We start from the raw sequence: 23,318 nt of genomic DNA on the forward strand, positions 1-23,318 counted from the left end.
TGAATTTGATACTTTGAATGATCTTCTGTCGCAAGTCGATTGGTCCGAAGTTTATCATTGTGTGGATGTCAACAGTGCTGTCACAGCTTTTAACGACATTCTCCATACCTTCATTGCTCAAACAGTCCCATTAGTAAGACCTCCAAGGAAACCAATCTGGTCTAATCGCCATCTTCGTGATCTCCGACGTCGACGGTATAAGCTACTTCAACGCTACAATTCGCGAAAGTGTCCGTTTACCAAACGACAGTTGGATGAGGCTAGCCGTATTTACCGCGGATGCAATCGGCGTTTGTATAAAAACTACGTCGCAAGGAAGCAGAATGACCTTCGCCGGAATCCGAAAAGTTTTTGGAATTTTGTAAATACGAAACGCAAGGAGAGTGGTTTGCCAACAACAATGCACCACGGAGATATTTTGGCAAGTAGCCCCGAGGAGAAATGTGAGCTTTTTGCTCGACAGTTTTCAAGTGCATTCGATATCCGCATTCCAACAGCTGCCGAAACCGATGTAGCCAATCGCATCGTGCCATGTGACGTATTAGACTTTGATGTATTCCATGTAAGCGAATCAATGGTTGAGCTCGCGCTGAGGAAGCTTAAAGTGTCATATTGCCCTGGACCTGATGACATTCCGTCTTGTATTTTCAAAAAGTGTGGTACTTCTCTGGTGGCTCCACTGGTAGCTATTTTTAACAAATCGCTTCAGTCTCAGCAATTTCCTAGTGCTTGGAAAATGTCCTATATGCGTCCTGTTTTCAAGAAGGGTGACAAGACTGACGTTCTCAATTACCGTGGGATAACCTCCCTTTCAGCAGGTGCGAAGTGCTTGGAAACTATTGTCAATAAAGTGATGTTCAGTTCGTGTAGCAGTTACATTAGTGAATCTCAACATGGATTCTACCCAAGGCGTTCAGTAGAAAGTAATTTAGTTGACTTCACTTCTACCTGCATCAGTACGATGGATGATGGGGCGCAAACAGACGCAGTTTATACTGACATTAAGGCTGCTTTCGATACTGTAAACCATGACATTCTCTTGGCTAAACTGCTTCATCTTGGTGTGTCTGCGCGTATGTGTAATTGGCTACATTCGTACCTTAAAAACAGAAGGTTGTGTGTTAAGATTGGATCAACCGCATCGTTAGCTTTTACCCCTACTTCTGGTGTACCACAGGGCAGCAACCTTGGGCCTCTGTTATTTTCGTTATATTTCAATGATGTGACTATTCTGCTCGCCAACGGTGGTTTGCTAATCTATGCCGATGATCTGAAAATTTTCCTGGTTGTACGAAGCTTAAGAGACTGCAAGGAACTTCAAGAGCTTCTGGATCATTTTGCTTGTTGGTGTCGCATAAATTTCTTAGCGGTAAGTGTGTCCAAGTGCTGCGTCATCTCGTATTGTCGCCGCAAATCTCCAATAGTGTACGACTACAACATAAATGGACAGGAACTCAAACGCGTTGAGAAAGTTGTAGACCTAGGTGTTTTGCTTGATTCCCGATTGACGTTCAAGCTACACTACTCTTCTGTTATCGACAAAGCCAACCGTCAACTGGGTTTCATCCTAAGAATGTCAAAAGAATTCGACGATCCCATGTGTCTCCGTTCTCTTTATTGCTCTCTCGTCAGATCAGTCCTGGAATTTGCGTCGATAGTTTGGTCACCGTACGAGGCGGTCTGGGTTGCAAGGTTAGAAGCAGTACAACGAAGGTTTGTCCGATACGCCCTGAGGAATCTGCCTTGGCGTGATCCGTTGAACTTGCCACCCTATGTTCAACGTTGTACCTTAATGGGACTCGAACCGCTGTATGTCCGGCGCGGAATTACTAGAGCTGTGTATGGTGCGAAGATAATTCGGAACGAGATTGATTGTCCTGCTTTGCTTGAGCGCGTTCAACTGTATGCTCCGGAGCGTGTATTAAGGACAAGACAACCTATACAGGTAGCATCGAGGAATACTGATTATGCAGCGAATGATCCGATAAACTCGATTTGTAGTGATTTCCGTCTAGCCTATAATGTTTTTGATTTTAATTTTTCAATTGACTCCTTCCGACAACGCTTGAGCAGAACCCATATTTTTAATTAGCACCTAAGACCTAGTATTAATCTATTTCATTTAGACCCTGTTGTCCGATGAAAACAAACACAATAAATAAATAAATAAATAAACATGTAATTATTTACATGTACGATATGGTTGACGACAATATTATAATGATAACAATAAATATATGATAAATTTGGTCTCATCAACTGTGCAATAGAAAAATAGTTTTGGCTCAACGGCAACATAGGGGGTGCCAATATGGATGTATTTCGTATCAACGGGGCCCTTGATTCATGAGGCAACACTTAAAAAAAAGACACGGACAACGTCTTCAGCTTTCGGCTATACAGACTGTTTTAAACTTAACATTAGACAGCGGACAACGAAGCATGCACCAGTGGAAACGGGGAGGAAACTATTCTCACGAAAAGTTTCAACGCTCGAAGCGGGAATCGAACCCTCACCCCATAGCATGGTGCGATTATAAGCTTGGTGACCCTAACCGCACGGCTACGAGGCTCCACACTTGATTAACCCTCGAGCAGTTGCGTCTTCGCCCACCTTCAGCGATACCACGCTCAGGCTGCTTAGCACAAGCGTGCGTTTTTTATGGTGTATGCTCTCAGTCCACGACGTGACCGCTCCCGGGTGCGACTAATTTTGATCTTTTAGGTATACGAATTCGATAAACAATACCATCTCAATACAAATGACATAAAAATAACGAAGCTTGTAGACTAATTATGGCCCAATTCATTCACATGAGAGAATTCTTGTCGGAACTCCATTCATTATAGACCTTTAGAACGTGGTGAGTAACTAACCGGTCTAGGGAAAAAAAATGCTAGACTAATTTCGCTTTTTGCCTTTCGTTTTCACGTTCTGTTTATGCTTATATATTGGCAGGCACTATGGTTTAGGCGTTGGTTGTCGGTTTTTTTATTTAGGTATGTACGTACAATGTGCTGCTAGAGGGGAAAAGATCTGAAATCGCGACTAAACGTATTCGGTGCAGGCAGGTTCTGTTACTTTTTATTGAACGAAGGTCATCTCGAAAAATGAAATTGCCAACATGGTTTTGTATGATTCGGCAAACATAAGCGCTGCGATTTAAACAACGATTTGAACGAATTCCTTGTGGTGTGGACCAAATAGGGTGTGTCAATGTTTGAACCATCCGTTTTATTCAAGAAGTTGATGACATGTTATATGGTCCAGGCATCTTTGATAAAACCGTAGAATGGATGAATTTTGATAGTTTTTCAACATGAAATTTAGATTTGTTTTTTTTTTAAATAATAGGTATATGTAAGGTGCGTGCAGCATCCATTTATTACGTAACGCTAAAATCGGCATTTTTCGACCCCCCTCCCCCTCCGTAACGCTTTTTTGTATGAAACCCGGATTTTTTTGTATGGACCGTAACGCTCGACGATACTCCCGGGCCTTCCCCTAGAGCGTTACGTAATTTGTGGATGGCGCTTAAGGAAAACTTTGAACTTTGTAAAAGTATGCAAATATTAAAAAAAATCTTTCTACATTAATATTCATTGTGTAAAATCAGCTTAATAACATGAAAAAATAGTACTATTACCAAAGTTATAACAATTTCTGTATAACGTGTTTTCTTTATAGATGCTTGCCGTGACTATGATTAGGGTCGAACGGCTCAACTGAAAGCGCAAATCCAAAACAAAACTATTATTATCAATCCAACTGGAACCCGGTATTTTCGACTAGCACAGTTGGATTTTTCTCCAAATCCGTGCGTCGGACCGAACTTCGGCAGTGGTGCTCTGTATCGTGGAGCTGTTGTACTATATAGCGCACAACTTCCGGAGTTAGGTCCGACGCACGGATTTGGAGAAAAATACTAGATAATAGAAGAGGACCCTTAAATGATGGCGTTGAACGATCAGAATTATTATGTTTCCAGTTCAAAACCGAATTAGCGACATTTTTTCTTTGACTTCCGCTGCTTTTGCCTTGCGTTAAACACAATGTCGGAAGTGGGGCGCTGTATAGAGCACCAGGTGTACAATACAGCGCCCCACTTCCGACATTGTGGTTAACGCAAGGCAAAAGCAGCGGAAGTCAAAGAAAAAATGTCGCTAATTCGGTTTTGAACTAGAAACATAATACAAAAGCCGATTTAATCCAACTATGGTGAACATAACCCTTCTTTGACTTATTAAAATTATTGTTTTTAGCATATTTATTTTGTATTATTGTGCCTTTTGGTTACTTTTGAAAATATTGGGGATTTTGTATCTGTTGGATTGGTTTCCAAATAAGCCTCATTGACCATGGGCTACTCTACCAGAAATGCCAGTCTCTTCCTAGTATCTTTCCTAGTATCTTGTATGAAATGCTTTAGGAATAGTTTACATATTCTGGAATATTATATCTTTTGTTAACTACCAAAAGATCTTAAATCGATTAACAAATGGTTAAGAAAATCATCGAGCTACTACACTTTGCCTGATATATCTTAACCCTCTAATACCCAACCCCGCTTTAGACGGGGTATAGTTTGAGCATTTTTGTAATTTTTGTTTCGTTGAGAATCAAAATTTTTATATTTTTGGCTGATATTTAGGACTATTTTGTATATCTCAAAATGGTTTTTGGTGTATTTTAAAGCGTATTTACATTTTTTTAAATCATTGAAAAATTGATGTTTAAGTCACCTTTTAGAAGTCATTGTTTATTTTGTATTGAATCGCTACAATTAACATATTTTAAAATTTTCCCAAATCATTCTGCCCCTTGTTCTGCCCTAGTTTAATAGTTTAAGGGAATCGAATACACTCCCTTATGGGTGTAAGAAGAGTGAAAAAGGCTTTATTTTGCACACCGAAACGATTTTTCTCAAAAATCTTAAAAAATCATGACTCTGATATGAATATTTTTATGAAAAATATTGATAGTTCAAGAACACGACACATAAATAGCAAACCCTAAGAAAATGTGTGAAAACAATTAAGAACTGATTTCGCAATCGTAGTCGACGTTTTTGAAAAAAAAAACATGATTCCGAGATTATAGTGTTTACTGTTTCAAGTAGGGGAGTTGTTGGTAAAATTAAAGGGGGGGGGGGGTGTTAAAATGAACAGTGTAGTTTGAAAAACAGGGTAGTGTTTTACAGCAAAAAGCGTGTTTCCGCATGTTTTAATGATTGAGTGCGATGTAATAATGTAATTAATTATGCTTTTGCTAATCTTGGACTTACAAATCAAATAAACCACTTTAAGGACAAGTTATTTGGAGTACATAGCTCAAAATTTCTAGAGCACCGTTTTTTAGAATCGTTGAATGGCTTTGGATGAAAATGCATCACGCTAATTGTTTAGTGGTTGTCAATTGACCAATCCAAATTCTTGTGTGGTAGTGGTTTGTGTTCAGATTTCCCGTGTTAATCTATCTGTAAGAACTTTGTAAACATCTTTTGTTCTCACGTATATGGATAGGCTTGCATTAGGTTTCGTGAGACAATTTTTGGACAACTCAATAGCGTGATGCATTTTAATCCAAATCCGTTCAACGGTTTTAAAAAACAGTGCTCTAGAAATTTAGAGCAATGTACTCCAAATACCTTGTCCTTAAGGAGAAACTTCAAAGAATAGAAATATGGCTGCCACAATGGCCGACTTAGACCCCTACTCACGTTTTCAAGAGCACAAATCTTAAAAAATCGTAAACAAATGCGCTCAATTTGGAAAAGCTGCCTCTTTTTGCAAGTGAGCAAAACCAGGAAAATCAAGTGCGGCTTGGTTCGATGCTTCGTTCGTCAGATTTGTGCCTCTAAAGTTTGTATGCAAAAATGCAATGGGATTTCTTGATGTTTCACCTTAAAATGACAACATTCGATATTGGTGACGTAAAAAATATCCCAACTAACATTTATTGTGAATGTAAACGTCAACAAAGCGTCCTCAATACGGCTTAATGCTGAGTTACTGTGTTGTACATATGGACGGCAGCTTCTATGCAAGGCCTATACCAATGAATCTGGCGAACTTAATCCACATGTATTGTATGTTACTTTCATAACAAAACGCGCAGCCAACTTCCAGTCGGCATTTCTGAATTATCGCAACGAATCGAGCACCACCTCTGCTGCTGTTTGTGTTAGTGAGATCGGAGAAACGTCAGACTCCTGCCTGCTGATTGGCTGGCGACGGTTTTTTTCCGCGACAGATTCAAATCGTCGCGTTCTATAAGGAGGAAACCGTGAATATATGCTGTGCGAGCAGCTTCTATGCCACCAAGTCATATATCTTTTCTCGGCTCCTATGAACCAGAGATGGAAAATGATGAAGATTGCAGCTGAGCAGACACAAACCAAAACAAACATACTCGCGAACAACAGGGGCCCGAGAATACTCGCACTTCTTTATTCGTGAGTAAACGAAGCTGGCAAGCACTCGCATGTGATTCGCGAAGCTTCGTGAGTTTTTTGCATTCTGACGAAAAACGCATTTTAACGACTGGCAGTGCTGCTTTTCTGGAACAATGAAGCATAAAGCATTAGTTTTTGTTGGATAATCACTGGATTTGCTATTTTAGACACAGTAAAATGCACTTCCTGCACCTCCACTAGTTCTTCACGAATAAAAACTCATGAGTGTTTCTGTTTTTGTTTTGCTTCCTACTCACGAAGCAGGCGGGTACGAATAAACTCACACACTGTTTACTCTCGGAATCGTGAGTAAACCTTGTGTTGGCTTTACACTCGCGAATTGCTTCATGATGAGAGTAATTCCACCACTGCTATGAACCACTAACTGAATAACATCTTGAGAAGGCGCTTTGTCAGCCTTTTCACAGTTGTTAAATAATAATTATACGGCATCTCCAAATTAATCGATTAAATATAATTGGGTTACGGATGCCGTGACGCAATGCATGTAGAACTGGAACAATCGTTTTTAAAATTAAATAATTAAAGTACTTGCCGCTACATGGAATCGAACTCCCGATCTCCGTATCCACTGGTCCCGATGATGTCCTCGCTGCAACACTGCTATATATAAATAGCATAGAAAATAGCCCGTTTTGTTTTACTCCAAACACGGCTTCATAATTGTGCTACAAGAAACCTTACCCAACTTCATCTTGCTGCAAAAGCTTGTGAAACGTCAAACGCAATAATGTTTACATTGAACAAGCTGTGTGGTTGCGCCCAACAGGTCATAGCATCTAGCTGAAAAAGTGTTCTTTAAATAGCTACAAAGCGCTGCTGTTTTGTGTATTTGGCAACGTTACAAAACGTACTGTATTCCGGCATTGAATTAAAGTGCAATAAAAGCAACCCAAATAATTTCACAGCACAGAGATGGATAGCTGTAAAGTAGTTGTGTAGTGGCTTTATATCCCGCTTGAAGTTTGTTTTGACAATAATGTTTACATCCGACAAGCCGTGTTGGTATACCAACAGTTTCTTTATTACAGCTTCTAGCTGTAATGAAATCGCATAACGGCCTTTAAAGCGCTGCTGTAAAGTAGTTTGTTAGTGGGGACTCCTATTCGATTTGTTCAAGTTTTCACATCTTCCGGGGAATCTCCCAGAGTTGGAATAGAGTGGAGTAAAGGCAACCCCAGCTTGAACCCCAGTGACAAGTGATGGTTTGCTGAAAAACGAGTTTAGTAGCTGTATGGTGTTTGTTTTGCAGTCGTGTAATAGCTTATAATTTATATTTGACTAGCTTCTCTTTTATTCAGCGTTGACTGCTTTCATTCGATGGTTATACAACAGAAAGCAAATGACTGAAGCTTATAGCGCTGAAAATGTTAGTTGGGATGGTCTGATGTGAATCTAGGCGTATCGTAACTAAGGTCATTTGGTATGTTATTCGCGAATTATTAAATGCTTTACACCATATTCCAATGTTGTACTTCCAAAAGAGAATATTCCAAGGAAAAATGGGTTAAACAACATTTTAGGATGCCGGGGCCCGTGGCATAGTGGCTACACGTTTGCCTCATAAGCAGATGGTCATCAGGTATCAGTAGGTCGGCTCTAGAGGCACGAATCCGGAATCCGGATACTTGGACATCGGAGAACGGTAACCCATAACACAGCGCAACATTTTTTTTTGTCTCAAGAGCAAACTTATGTGTCTCCGAAGGATTTTGGGTCGCTGAATCCGAATCCGGGTTCAGATTTGCTCTAACACGTCACAATTTTGAGCTATACCTCAATTTATAGGGCAAAATATGCGAATTTGGGCTTTTTTGACTGCAAGCCATTAAGCAATGAAATATTTTTTTAAGCAATCAAAAGGTTAATTGGTCAATTAACATCTAAATTATCGACTTATGCAAAATATTTCGTTTTGCCTAATCAAATTTAATAGATTTAAGCATTTTATGTTAGTATGAAAAACTTGCATGCAACTTTTAGAGGATGACTTGTATGGGAAATATCGTACCTAACATAAATCGCTTAAAACTATCAAATTCGATGTGGTAAAATGAAATATTTTGCATAAGTCGTTAATTCAGATGTTAATTGACCAATTAACCTTTTGATTGCTTAAAAAAATATTTCATTGCTTAATGGCTTGCAGTCAAAAAAGCCCAAAATCGCATATTTTGCCCTATAAATTGAGGTATAGCTCAAAATTGTGACGTGTTAGAGCAAATCTGAGCCCGGATTCGGATTCAGCGGCCCAAAATTCTTCGGAGACACATAAGTTTGCTCTTGAGACAGACAAAAAGTTAATTTTTGTTACGCTGTGTAATGGACCCCCAATCGGACTGGAAACAAGAACAACCAACAGCCACACATCAACATCCTCGTGCTCATCATTCTACCATGATAGGGTAGAAAGTGAAAGCAGCGCAACGGCAACCAGTTCGATATAGTACAAATAAAATAGAAAACATTTAGGCGCTGTACAAAGTGTACACAGAGAAACATTTCTACTCAGTGGCTGAGTTGGTCTTAAACAGAAATCGAAAAATCCTTTGTTTTCTTACTCAGTTTCCGTTAAAAGTGGGACAACCCATTGCCAATGGGTTGTCCCACTTTTAGCCGAAACTGAGTAAGAAAACAAAGGATTTTTCGATTTCTGAGTAAGACCAACTCAGTCATTGAGTAGAAATTTTTCTCGGTGTATGTACAGCTTCCAATTGGAAACGCTCACGCAGTGCCCTAGTGGACAGCCTGCAGCTGAATACATCGAAACTAACGTTTAAATTGGTTTTTAAGAAATGTTCATTTTAACCCCAACGAAATAATGTATGAAAAATGAATTTTTGAGCGATAAGTTCTTGTAGAATTCATAGATTTTATTACCATCTATGCTATTACATGGTGAAATTTAAGGATTTTGACATATTTCTATTAAAAAGAATGGCAAACGCTCAGGCATGGTGTTCATATTACCCCCAAATCCCCTAATCCCCATAAGGAAGCGAGGCGCAAAACGCTATTTTTTTACTTCTATTGCTTGGGTCTCTATGAAAAGTTGACACAGAATTTTCAAGAGCCAATACTTTAAGATAGTCTTGAGAAAATGAAAAAAAAAACTATTTTTTGCCCGACCTTAACATAGGGTAATCAAGGGTATAATCGACCGATTCGATTTCTTCGTCATGAGAAGTTTTTGTTGGCCAAAATGTTTTAAACTTTGACGAAGAGAACAAAACGGCCGGAAATACTTAAGTTCCCCTATACAACCCCTAGATATGTCCCTATTTTCTCGGATTTTATATTTTTAAAACACAGTTCTCAATATAATACATCATCACTCGATGTAACAATTAAAATAATACAGTTTTCATTCATAGTAATCTGACACCAACAACTCTTTGGTTCACATTGTTGCGAAGAGGCATTGGTGAACCGATTCTTTTAGCGGATATCGTTAAAGCAAAACAGTGATTGCTGTTGAATCTGCTGCAAAGCTGTAAATATGTTTTATTAAGCTAAACAAACACAATAAAATACAAAGTAGCACTTACAAATTCGGTAACTTTATGGAAGACAACCGTCACCTCCTCACTATCATCACATACTGATAGGAGTATTATTAGCAGCACAGCTTTGTCATATGAGATACATAGGGGTGCTCAATAATAAAGAATCTAAAGAGTGCTATGCGCAACAATCATAATACAAAAAAACAGCTGAGATATTAACGAAAGAGAGGGAAACCTAAGAGAGCCTCTCTTTTGCAGATTGGACCTTTAGACATGTTTGGCCTGAAATGTTTACTTTAACCTTCAGCTCGCCAAATTTTGCTGAAACCCTCAATCGATTTTTGTTGGTATTCCTCACAACGTTTCAAAAATTGTAGGTTAGGTAATCAAAAGTTGAACCAAATTGCGGCTTTCCGAAGTAGCGCAAATTTTGAGTTCTCCCACATGGAAATAATTTACTACGGCAAAATCTAATGTACACGAAAGCCACGGGTATAAGCTTTTTGTTAAGCATGAACATGAGCATGAGCATAGATGACCGCACAATTCGTAGTTGCTACTCCGTGATTGACCAGAGCAATCGAAATTGCACAAGGAACCAATGAATAGGGCTTAGGACTAGCTTACTATTCTCAATGTACACAGTTCGAGAGCTCTCAACTTTAATAGGGTCAATAACGGCGCCGGCCACGTCCTTACGGTCATCGAGGATGGGAGGGAATGTTTGTCTCAGGAAGGAATTTTTTGTTAGTAGGGTAAGGTAAATTGTCAGTCCGAGAGTCACGTATGGTTGGTGATATTATTTGACAATGGACCGCCGTTAACAACCGACCACTTTTCGACGCAAAAACTAGCCAAAAAGAAAATTCTATCGCGCGTCTCCACTCCACTAGGGAGCAGAAACCTTTAGTCTATTCCACGCAGAAATACACTGAACGCGACTCACTTGTGTAAATGCAAAAGACACATTCTACGGGCCCCGTATCATCAATACCATTTTTTCAAAGTTGAGTTATGGCATATTTGACATTTTTATCACATTCTACATTACTTTTGTCATCCAAAAATGTATTCGACATGATATTAGTGTGACAATAAATATAAATTGAACGACGATTAAGATTAACATTTAAATCGTGATTTTAAGTCTTTTAGACACACTTTTCATCCAAAATGTCGTATTTTAAACACCAACACACTGATTTTTCAAAAGTCTTCCATCATTTGTAGATAAATGTATGAAGATTTTTTAGCATAAAAAGATTTTCAATCGGAAGACTTTACAACTCTGAAATATGGCTGATCATAGTATGAGTTTTTATTGCGTTGTAACGTCACGAAAAATCAACATTTTCAAATTTTATTCTAATACAGAAAACGTTACAAATATGAAATTTTGTATGCTCTTTGTACTCGAAAAGATCTTTCAAATGAGACTAAAAGAAAGAAAATCGGGTCACGGAAGCCTGAGTTTCACCTGGTTGAAGTTTGCGTTGTAACGTCACGAAGAAAAGTTCTGTGGAAAAGACAAAATCTTTCTGGCCGTCCAACTTCTGAATGGGACAAACGTAGTTCTATATTCAAAACAGTTTCGTTCTCGTTGTGTATGAGCTTTTTTTCAAGATATCGTTTATAAATTGCGTACCATTGCCCGTTCATAAACTACGTAGACTTTTGAAGTACGGGGGAGATGGTGTTTGGTCAAAATCTACGATGTAATTGTACTACGATATTGTATTTTTTTTAATCGTAATCAAATACCACTCAAATCGAACATTTCTGTGACATCAGTGGCTAACAGACGAAAAATGACGAAATTACAATGTTATTAGCTTGGTCAAAGACTTACAGTTGATGGATAGTTTGATTTAAAGTTCCACCAACAGGCGGTGCTAGAGAACTTACAAATTTTAAATTTCATACATCTCAGGATCCCTATTGCATCAAAATACGATTTCTTCGGCAAAGTTGTTTGGTAAGTAAAAGACTTGCAGTTGATTTACCAATAGATGCGAGATTTTGCCACTAGAAGACGTTAGTTTCCATTTTGTAAAAGCAGGCAAGGGATTAGAATTTCTTGAAAAGTATTCTACTAGCTGGAACTTTTTTCGCTTTGGACATATTGTATTCAAATCAAATTGTAATCAAAGATCAATATATAATTCTTAACTTTCAAAATTTAATTTGATTCGATTCACTTATTCCTTAGATATAAGAGTTAATAAACAGTTAAAGAGTCAAAATAAACAGTCAAAAATATGATTCTGCTTTAAGCGCTCCATCTTTTCAATTAATCACGATCCTGAGATAAGTAAAACTAAAAATGTGTTTGCCCTCTAGCGCCTCCTAGTGGAAGGATTTGAAATCATACAGCCCATCAATTGAAAGTTCTTGACCAGCCAAACAATTTTGTCGAGGACACCCACTGTCTAAATAGTTAGGATCTTGAAATATATGGGATGGATTTTACGTCAGTGTTACATTATTTTTGATAAGTATATACCAAGAATCACCGACAAACAGACGTAACACCTACGAAATTGAAACTCATATATCTCAGGGCTCTAATTACTTAGACTTTAGACTTTTAGAATGTTTATGTCTTTGAAAAAGTTGTTTTTCTTGTCAAGAATTTTCAGTTTAAAAGCCGTTTGGTTCAAGTTTCTAACTGACTAGTGGTAGTTGAAATTTTGAAAAATCATGCCCTTTATATTTATTCCAAAAATATTCAACATGTTGTGATAAAGTGCCCATAGATTTTGCCAAAAAATAGTTTCTCAACTAGTCAAAATTTGTTGAAAACTTTTTGAGGAATTCTAAACTATTGTAAACTTTTAATTAGCGTCGCCCAGTGTGTCTGAATCTCACATCCAATAGTCAATCAGCTGTAAGTTTTTGACTTATCAAACAACTTTACCAAAGACACAAACTCTCTAAGTAATTATGACTCTGACATATATAGGATGGATTTTCTTGTCAGAATTAAGTCTATTTGTCTCTGGAATCACTGAAATTGATGCCCCTAAGTGGTATGCAGATCCTCAGGTATGTCTTTGGTTCAATAACTGCTCGCACATCTTAAAGCGTTTTTAATTGAATCAATGACATTGCATAAATTATTGAAAAAAATGTTTAATTCGACGGCGTGATTGGTTTTATGCTGCAAAATCTAAATATCTGGTTGTTGCGAAGTAATGAATATCAACGATTTAGTCTTTGGGACAATATTAGATGAATATGGGTGGTACTAGGCCGAAGATAAGTACCATTAATCTTCATGAAGGAGTTTTCATACTGCTGATAGCAATAACTTGGCCCTCCGAGCCATTTATCACAAAACTGATTTTCAATAGAACAATGTTGCTCTTGGAGCAGTGAATGTAATGCAATAATATATTCACAAATTCGGGCAATTTTGGTTGATTATTCTGATTCTAAAATGATGTGCATTTCCGTGACGTTACAACGCGAGCAGAACCCTGTTTGAAACTGAACGGGCGTTGTAACGTCACGAAATGTAAAAGTCGATTATCCAAAAACAAATCCAATATTTAAATGTTTTATTCCATTGAATTGAAGAACAAACCAATAAATTTCAATGGTGGAAAAAAAAAATCAGAATATCATAAAAATCCGAGCAGATTTTCTAAGATGTTGGTAGCGCGTTAGAGAGGGTCGGATTCTAGCGCGTTGTAACGTCACGCTACAAATACGCATTTTGAGCACGTTTTTCTAATGAAAACTAAACGTTCAACAGGTCAAATATATCAGAAATTTTACAAGGAATCCGAATATAAAAAAATATTTTGAGGTTTACGCTCGTTTTCATGAGTCATAGTGAAAAATCTGACTACGAATGCGTCAAAACGTTGTAACGTCACGGTAGAATGTGTCAAAAAAAAAAAATATTTATTATCACCTAAAAGTGTATTGGGAACTAGCGCCGACGGGAAGCGAAAAATTCGGAACCGACTCGATCCACGACGCGTCCACCGCACGCTCACCGCCGTCGAAATGCTCACTACGGAAAACAAAATAGAAAGAGAAAAAGTCGAACCACCGAAGCAAACGCGCGCGACACTGGCACCCGGTCGAAATCCTACCAAACACTGATGCGCGCTGGGTCCGCCGCCGTCGAAATGCTTACTTCGGAGTACAAAATAGAAAGAGAAAAAATCGAACCACCGAAGCAAACGCACGCGTACTGGCACCCGGACGAAATTCTACCAAACACTAATGCACGCTGGGTCCGCCGCCGTCGAAATGCTCACTTCGGAATAGAAAAAGAAAAAAAACGAACCACCGAAGCAAACGCGCGCGAACTGGCACCCGGACGAAATCCTACCATAACCATAACAAAACACTCATAAGCTTTCTGTTCCCGATCGTCAGAACAAACACCGTTCTTTTAGTTGCAGACTTAGCAGCTACAAAGCTGTAATTTATTTATGTTATTTAGTCGGTGGTCAGTTAACAGATGTTGAATTAAGACTTACATTTTCAGTATTTTTCTGTCGCTTCCCAGGTATGTCGGTTATCGAGAAAACGTGGATAGATAATCTATTGAAATTTACATAGTTTAATTTTAGGTTATATACTGTTTCGCACTGTCTGACCAAAGTTAATTTCTATCACAAACGTACCTCAACTGACTGGAAATATTATTCACTGTGCGGTGCTGACTACGTCCGAAAAACTGCTGTAATCTTATTCACTATAACAGAATAATTTTAGTATAATAATTCAAACTAATTGTTCACAAGAAACTCACTTCAAACTATTGAAATAATCCAGTAAATACAATATTAAATGCCTGCCAAACTGCTGACTAACTGTGCACAAGCGAAGTCTGAATGAATCTGTTTTTCTTCTCTGTTCTGTCTGCTGCTGCCCGAACTGTCAGTCCGCCCGATGACAACCGCTCAGTTGCGAGGGAACGGACGGTGGTTTCACCGCCGTTTCGCGGTCAACAGTGTTGCCGGTAACATTCCCCGCCCCGTGAACCACTTCCGTTTCCGGTGCGACTTCATCCGCCTTCTTGTCGTTTCTCCCAACATCCAGGACTGCCAGCTTCACTGCCGGCCTGGCGAAGACTCCTCGAGCTGTCTGTACTACTGCACGTCGAACTTGACCTGCTTTGTCCGGAAAGACCTCCAGAATCCGTCCTCTTTCCCAACTGTTCCGTGTCTGTTCATCTACTATCACGACTAGGTCACCAGGCTCCAGCGGCTTCACGTTCTCAAACCATTTCGTCCTCCTTGTTAGCATCGGCAGATATTCTAATGATCGGCTGCTTCTAAGGGAACGTAGGTCAGTGGACGACTGTTAACAATCCCCTCTGCTTCCAACATTATGGTTTCGAACACCTCGTCACTCGGATGATGCGGACTGTCGGATATTGCTGCCATTGCTACTTTTACGGACTTTACCATTCGCTCCCACGGACCTCCCATATGCGGGGCTGCAGGAACGTTGAAGTGCCACTGCGTACAGGCGTTGGTGAACGTAGCCGCACAATCCTCGTTAATGGTCTTGGTTCGCTGGATCTCTTCTGTCAACTGACGACTAGCTCCCACAAAGTTGGTACCGTTGTCCGAGAATACTTCTAGCGGAGCTCCTCGCCGATTAACGAAACGCCTGAACGCCATCACGCAAGACTTCGTTGACAGACTGTGTGCTAGCTCCAGATGAACTGCTCGAACTGTGAGGCATGTGAACAAACATATCCACCGCTTCACAATACTGCGACCGACTTTCACTTCGAAATGACCCAGGTAGTCCACGCCGACGTACGTAAATGGACGAATGAAGGGAGTCAGACGAACCTTCGGAAGCGGTCCCATCATCGGTGGAACTGGAGCTGCTTTCCTGATTTTGCAGTACTGACAGCTACGACACACGCTGCGCACTACTGTTCGCATCCTCGGAATGTGAAAACGTTGTCTCAACTCGTTGCACACTGTCTCGGTGTTCGCATGAAGGAATCGCTGGTGGAAGCTAAGCACAACAAGATATGTGATCCGATGGCTTCTCGGTAACACGACTGGATGCTTCGCTTCGTATGGAATCGATGGAGCTTGTCCGATTCTGCCGCCAACTCGTAGAACTCCTTTCTCGTCCAGGAATGGAGACAGCGCTCGAATAGGGCTGACTTTCGCTACACTTTGTCCTTCGCGCAGCAGCTGAACTTCTTCCGGATACTCCTGCGCTTGAGCCTGCCGCCATAGTGTTTCCTCTGCTTTCGCGAACTCACTCTGGCTGAGTATTTTGAGCGACCTTGTCCCGCTTGTCAGGTGCTTCCATGCTGCTACAGCTCGGTGGACGTATGCTGTCGCTCGTAGTAGTCTGTTCCAGTTAGAAAAACGTTGCACATCTACCACTTCCTCTGCTGTATGGTGTACTGATACAAGGCGAATTTCCTCGGCCGCTGCGTCTGCTTCGACTGTATTTCCTGGTCGTTCCGCAGGCCACTGACTCTCCGGATCATGCAGGAATGCTGGACCCTGGTACCAACGGCAATCCGGATCGAATGAAGGCCCCCTATTCCATTTCGTGGCATCGTCCGCAACATTTTCGCGAGAAGGAACGTAGCGCCATTCATCCACACTAGTCAGCGACAGGATTTCGCCGACACGGATCGAGACGAACTGATGATACCGACGACTATCGGAGCGAAGCCAAGCAAGAACTGTTGCTGAATCTGACCACAGGAAACGCCTGTGAATGTTGATGGTTAGGGCCGAGCAGATGTTCTGTAGTAAACGGGAACCCATCATGGCAGCCTGTAATTCCAAACGTGGAATAGAAAGTGCTCGAAGAGGCGCCACTTTAGTTTTTGCTGCGATCAGCGAACACTGACTCTCTCCATCTACTGTGATTCTAAGGTAGGCCACACACGCACAGGCGGACACGCTCGCATCCGTGAACACATGGATCTGAATATCGCTGACTTGCTGTGGGCTGAAATCTTTGAAGAAGCAGCGCGGAACGTTTACTTCGTTGATCTGCTGATACTGCTCCATCCACCTTGTCCAAAGTTCGCGTGGTTGCTCCGCAATAGGCTCGTCCCAGTTTGTACCTGTCCGCCAAATCTCCTGCATCAGAATCTTCCCTTGGACGACGAAGTGTGCGATGAATCCTAAGGGGTCGTAGAGCTTCATCACGATACGCAGGACCTGGCGCTTTGTTGGTATCGCCCAATCGGCACCTAGAACTTCCTCCAATCCCTGGCTATTGAATGTGAAGGCATCTTTCGAATCCATGTGACGCCCAGAACACGTTCGTATGTTCGGTCTTTGTCTACTGGCAGTGGTTTACTGATCGCTGTACTCGTCTCTCCTAGTCGGTCTAGCACTTCCTGCTCGTTGGACAGTATCTTCCCAAACTGGAAACCGGCTGCTGCATGGATATCCTTCACTTGCTGTACCAACTGTACTGCTTCTTCCACCGAGTTGACGCTGTCGAGGAAGTCATCCACGTAATGGTTCTTGGTCACTGCTTCCACTGCTCTGGGGTACTGTTCGCTGTATTCAGAAGCATTCCAGTTCTTCACAAACTGCGCTGTACATGGCGAGCTGGTTGCACCAAACATCGCCACGTTGATTACGTAAACTTGTACTTCTTCCTCCGGACTACTTCTCCAAAGAAAGCACTGCGACCATCTGTCTTCATCACGGATGAGGATTCGGAGGAACATTTCCCGAATGTCGGAGCACACGGCGACTTTCCCCTGTCTGAATCGCAGTAAAACGTTTACTAGCGGTACGAGAAGATCCGGACCCTTCAGCAGCATATCGTTGAAGCAGACTCCATAAGCTTTCGCGGCCGCATCCCAAACCATCCGAATCTTGCCTGGCTTCTTAGGATTGATCACTACTCCCAGCGGTAGATACCAGACACGGCGGGAATCTAGACTGTCGGCTTCTTGCTTTGATGCTTTACTGATGTACTGCTTTTGCTCGAAGCTGTTGATCTGCTCGTTCACTCTCTGTCGAAGTTCCGAATCTCTGGACAGACGCTTCTCCAACCCCAGACTCCTGGGGTTCATGGCCATCTTGTAGCTCTCGGGAAAGTGGATATTGTCCTTTCGCCACAGCAAACCAGACACGATTCTAGAACCTCGGCGGACTGTGGTTGCCTCCAAAATGCTGCGCGCTCGTTGATCTTCGTCGGACTCAAGATGCTTCGTGACCACAGCTTCTTCAACGGCGAAATACTTCTTCATCGAGTCGTACAGATCACTGTTACTCATCTCCTGACCGACGTGCAGATTCAGCTGTTCCACGGATCCTTCACTTCCCGAATTTCTTCCGTAGACGCACCAACCGAGACGAGTTTTCGTTGCGACTGGATCACTTCTTCCGCCTTCGCGAAGCTTCAGACTGGTGAGGAGATGCACGTGCTCGATGCCGATAATCATACTGGGTTTCGCATTCACGTAACTGCTGACGAAAAGACCTTGTAGATGTGGATAGGATCTCGACAGATCGGAATAGTTCAACGTTTGACTGGGAAGTATTTTGTTTCCCAGCTCCGGATATCTTCACGTTGACCCTTTTAGAGCTCTTCTCGTGTCTGCCGATCTTCCCTGTCCATCCTAACCAAAGGTTGTCCGGCTCTCCGTTAATCCCCAACTGAACTGCAACTGCCTCTTCCAGTAACGTCGACGATGATCCGTCGTCCAGGAACGCGTAGATTTCTACCTGTTTCCCGTCTCCGTAAATCGTGACTGGCAGATAACGGAAGAGAGAAAACGACTTCGTGTGGTGGTAGTTGTGCTGTACCGCTTCGGTTGGCTTCGTTGTCTCAGCGGATTCGCCTCGGCTATGCTGGTTACTATGCAGCAGCATGTGATGACGAAAACGACAGCCATCCACGCCACACTCCTTTTTCGAGTGGCATGGCCATTTCCGATGCGGAACTAAACACAGACGACATAGGTTCTTCTGACGCATTGCTTTCCACCTCGCTCCAATATCCAAAGACTTGAAACTGGAACAGTTCAGGATCTGATGATTGTCCTTTCCGCAATACGAGCAGGCTTTTGACACAGACCTTTCTGCCGACGTGTTCTTTTCCTTCCTGGCTGCATCGGACGATTCGTTGGCGTGAGTGAACAACTTCTCCCTTGGCTTCGGCTTCTCCGCGCGAACTTGTTTATGCTGGTTCTGTGCGCAGTCCACATCGATTGTGAGCTCCGACGCCAAGTTCACAAGGCCTGCCATGAAACCGTTGAATGTCGCCAGGTTGACATATGCAACGCCTTGCTTGTAGGTTCCCCACTGCATCTTGAGAGATGTGGGCAACTTATCGACCAACTCCTGAAGCAGCATTGGGTTCGCCAAATGTGCTTGCTGATCGGCCAAGATGATGTGGTCGACCAAGTTCTGAATGGCCAAACCATAAGCCACAATCGAACTCAGGTTCTCCGCTTTCGGGGCTGGCACGTTCCTCACTTTCTTCAGAAGCGAACTGATCAGAATTTCCGCTCGTCCGTAGTTTGTGGAGCGTTTCAATCACATACGGAACTGACGCTGGTAACAGCAGACGACTTCGTACGGCTTCCAATGCAGAACCTCCCAAACTTCGCTGTAGACGGGCCAAATTCTCTGCATCGGTATATCCGCATACCTCCGTAGTATTCTTGAAGGAACTGTAGAAGATAGGCCACTCCTGGGGATCGCCATTGAACTTGGGCAACTCACGGGGCATTACCTGTCGCGCCGCAAGTTGGGCACTAGTTGGTCCCACTGCAGGACTCGATTGAGTTGCATTCGGCAATCCGGCTCCAGCTGTTGATGATCCAAAGGAATTCATTACTGGAGAGGTCGACGAATAACCTAAGGGTGCATTCCCGTGGAGAACTGCTGAACTATGCGGAACTCCTGGATGTAGAACACTACCGAAATAGCTTTGCGATGAATTCACTCGAACGAAATCTCCAGAAGCTACTGCGTTCGTTGGTACTAGATGCACCATTGGAGCGCCCGTGTAGTACGGATGACCTCCGTAAACTGTTGACATCAGACCGCTGGAACCAACACAGGATTGCGATGCTGTACATGGAGCTGAGGACACTACTGTATCCCGTGCAGCGAAAGTGACTGTGGGTAATGTCACCGCTACAGAATTGGTGTTTCCAACTCGAATATCCAACAATCTCGGAAGAATTGCGCTGATATAACCTAAAATTAAACTATGTAAATTTCAATAGATTATCTATCCACGTTTTCTCGATAACCGACATACCTGGGAAGCGACAGAAAAATACTGAAAATCTTTGTAGAATGTTCCCGATCGTCAGAACAAACACCGTTCTTTTAGTTGCAGACTTAGCAGCTACAAAGCTGTAATTTATTTATGTTATTTAGTCGGTGGTCAGTTAACAGATGTTGAATTAAGACTTACATTTTCAGTATTTTTCTGTCGCTTCCCAGGTATGTCGGTTATCGAGAAAACGTGGATAGATAATCTATTGAAATTTACATAGTTTAATTTTAGGTTATATACTGTTTCGCACTGTCTGACCAAAGTTAATTTCTATCACAAACGTACCTCAACTGACTGGAAATATTATTCACTGTGCGGTGCTGACTACGTCCGAAAAACTGCTGTAATCTTATTCACTATAACAGAATAATTTTAGTATAATAATTCAAACTAATTGTTCACAAGAAACTCACTTCAAACTATTGAAATAATCCAGTAAATACAATATTAAATGCCTGCCAAACTGCTGACTAACTGTGCACAAGCGAAGTCTGAATGAATCTGTTTTTCTTCTCTGTTCTGTCTGCTGCTGCCCGAACTGTCAGTCCGCCCGATGACAACCGCTCAGTTGCGAGGGAACGGACGGTGGTTTCACCGCCGTTTCGCGGTCAACAGTGTTGCCGGTAACACTTTCTGTTAAGTGGTAAAAAGTTTGTATTTGCACAGAACTTCATTGAAAAGTTCGATTATTTGTCAACAGTGATTTAAATCTTAATTTGAACCATCGTAATCATAATTTGAACCAATTTTAATCTTAATTTGAACTACTGGCGGCAGCAGCTCGAGCATCTCCCACAACAGCCAATTTCGTGCTGAACAATAAAAAAAAACACATGGATCTGCTAATTTCCATAACTATTTTTCATTACGCAGTGGAATTTCAACTAAGAATGTTCTAAACTCTTCAGGAGCTTGGAAACTAAATTTGGGATTTTTCATCCCCCAAGAGTAAACAAAACAACTACTAGCGCAGTCTGCAGGCCAACACTGGAAGCTCGCCCCGTTTACTAGTTCAAATTTAGATTACAAATGGTTCAACTTAAGATAACATTCTGCAAGTAAGAATTACTTAAATTAGATAATTTTATGACAAATAATGCTGAATATTATTCGGTTGGTCGATTCTACGATAAATAAGCTTTCATTTGACGTGTTCACATATTGCGTGTGATACAATGCATGAGCTGTACGAGTGCACCGAAAATGTGCTTTCTCTGGGGGGAAATGGGTGAAATCACAGTGATTTTTCAATTGCCTGTTTTCCATGACAAAAACTTTTTTTTTCAATGTTTTTAAAGTCCATGTTTATCAGGTTATATTACGATAAGCTGTTTAACATCTTTTTCGGGACAATATTTGCCTAAAAAATACGTCGTTTTAATGAATTTCGAAATGGTTCAAATTAAGATCACAATTTGACTAGTTCAAAGTTTGATTTCTCACCCTAACTGCTATGAGATACTGCAAGGAAAAATGTAAAAAAATAACCCTAGGATGCCTAGAATGCCATATGGCTACCATTTTTTTTATTCTAGTAACTTGTTAATACTGTTTATCTATTATAATTATTAACATAATAAAACTCCATTATTTAAAACTAGTACTATTTCTCTTATTTCAGATGCGGATGCTTTTGACTTTAATCCTACTACATTTAGCAACATGTTTAAGTAAAGCAACAACGCAAAATATAGTGCAAAGTAGTTCAAGTATTATATCTGCAAAACTTCCGTAAGTATACTACATTCACATAATTTGCAATTAGTATTTTTACTTTATAGGTTGTTCATGTTAATGTGTGTGTGTTGAGCTCGAAAAGACCTAATTTCACATCAAATTACGCAACGAAATATTGTTTTTTTTGTCTCAGAAGCAAACTTATGTGACAAATTCTGATTCCGAAACAATTTTGCGGACACAAGGCTTTATTTATTAAAATGTTTTGTGACGCTTTGAAAGATCACAACCATTTTTTTGTTAGCAGTAGGTACTAGGGTAAAAGCCCCCTTCTTCGGCCTAGTACCTATATTCATCTCATTTTGTCTCAAAGACTAGAGATGTGCACCGTCGAGATTTATTACTTCACGCCGCCGGATGTTTTGATTTTTCAGCACGCCGCCAGCTTAACACTCATCACGCCGCCGAACTTAGAATTTCCTCAATAATCTTCAGAAAATAATCGATTTAAGTTTAAACGCTCCCAAAATGAATGCATGTCATTCATTGCCGAATAAAAAAAATATTTCGTTAAAGGATCCTGTTGAGATTTTAGTTACTTTTTCAGTCATTTATATATCATCATGAAAAAATCCTAGCAAATATCATATTCTTCACACAAGGTGCAACGGCACCCACCCACCCCTTCGTAACATTTTTTGTATGGGAAGAAAAATAATTTGTTCGAGTTGTAACACCACGAAGGACACCCACCCACCCTCTCCAGCGTTGACATTTCTGAATAAGCCCTTGTAAAAGTCTGATTTTGCCTAGTTTGGGTAGTGGCTATAGATATTGCGCATTGCGCAGTCAAAAGTGCGACGAGGAAGTGCGGAATCTCAAATAAAAGTGCGATTTGGTGTCAGATCGTTTCGGTGTCTTCACCGCACTTATTCTTTAGCTCATGATGAATATTGCACTTTTATTTAAGATTCCGCACTCTGTCGCAGTCCAGTTAGCAAACAATAGAGTAAACATAGATCCGCGAAGATAAATCCGTTGTAGCCAAACGAACTGACAAAATCTGTATCCATCCAAACGAACATGACGTCACGATTCCAACAACACCAATGGAGCGCATGACGTCATATTCAAACGTCGCACTCTTGAAAAACATTACTCACACGCTTGAAACATTTCACTCAACGATGTCCGCGTATCTATGTTTACTCTTCTATCTATAGTAGTGGCTATGGCTATGACAGCTCAGTTCAATCTTCAGCAAAGAGGAACAGCTTTAGTCCAAGAACCTTACTTTTGTAGGGTGGATTTGTATGTAGGTGTCTTTGCTCTAATTGCCACCTACACTGAAAGGCGGCTTGCAGTAATGACAAGCATAAAAATGTTTTTA

General features: G+C 41.0%; 3 protein-coding genes across 3 annotated transcripts in view; 1 reads left to right on the forward strand and 2 right to left on the reverse strand.

Annotated features, from left to right (window-relative positions):
• The window catches only part of LOC134285363 (uncharacterized), a 224,659-nt gene extending 206,672 nt beyond the window's left edge, over window positions 1-17,987 (reverse strand). The window contains exon 1 of the mRNA XM_062845959.1: window positions 13,442-17,987. Within this exon, the coding sequence (XP_062701943.1) occupies window positions 15,262-17,244 (1,983 nt within the window). The 5' untranslated portion in view covers window positions 17,245-17,987 and the 3' untranslated portion in view covers window positions 13,442-15,261. The remainder of the gene's footprint in view (window positions 1-13,441) is intronic.
• LOC109405519 (uncharacterized) overlaps window positions 1-23,318 on the forward strand; it is a 77,711-nt gene that overhangs the window by 43,725 nt on the left and 10,668 nt on the right. Inside the window, exon 2 of the mRNA XM_019678617.3 lies at window positions 21,873-21,982. Coding sequence (XP_019534162.3) covers window positions 21,873-21,982 — 110 coding nt within the window. The remainder of the gene's footprint in view (window positions 1-21,872; window positions 21,983-23,318) is intronic.
• LOC134290283 (uncharacterized) lies at window positions 17,296-19,798 on the reverse strand. Its single transcript, XM_062857385.1, has 4 exons — window positions 19,506-19,798; window positions 18,584-19,453; window positions 17,368-18,489; window positions 17,296-17,320 (listed from the first exon to the last, which is right to left on the reverse strand). Exons 1-4 carry the CDS (start codon window positions 19,796-19,798, stop codon window positions 17,296-17,298), a joined length of 2,310 nt encoding a protein of 769 aa, XP_062713369.1.

The sequence above is a fragment of the Aedes albopictus genome, chromosome 1 (assembly GCF_035046485.1).
Source record: "Aedes albopictus strain Foshan chromosome 1, AalbF5, whole genome shotgun sequence".
In the NCBI taxonomy this organism is placed as follows: domain Eukaryota; kingdom Metazoa; phylum Arthropoda; class Insecta; order Diptera; family Culicidae; genus Aedes; species Aedes albopictus.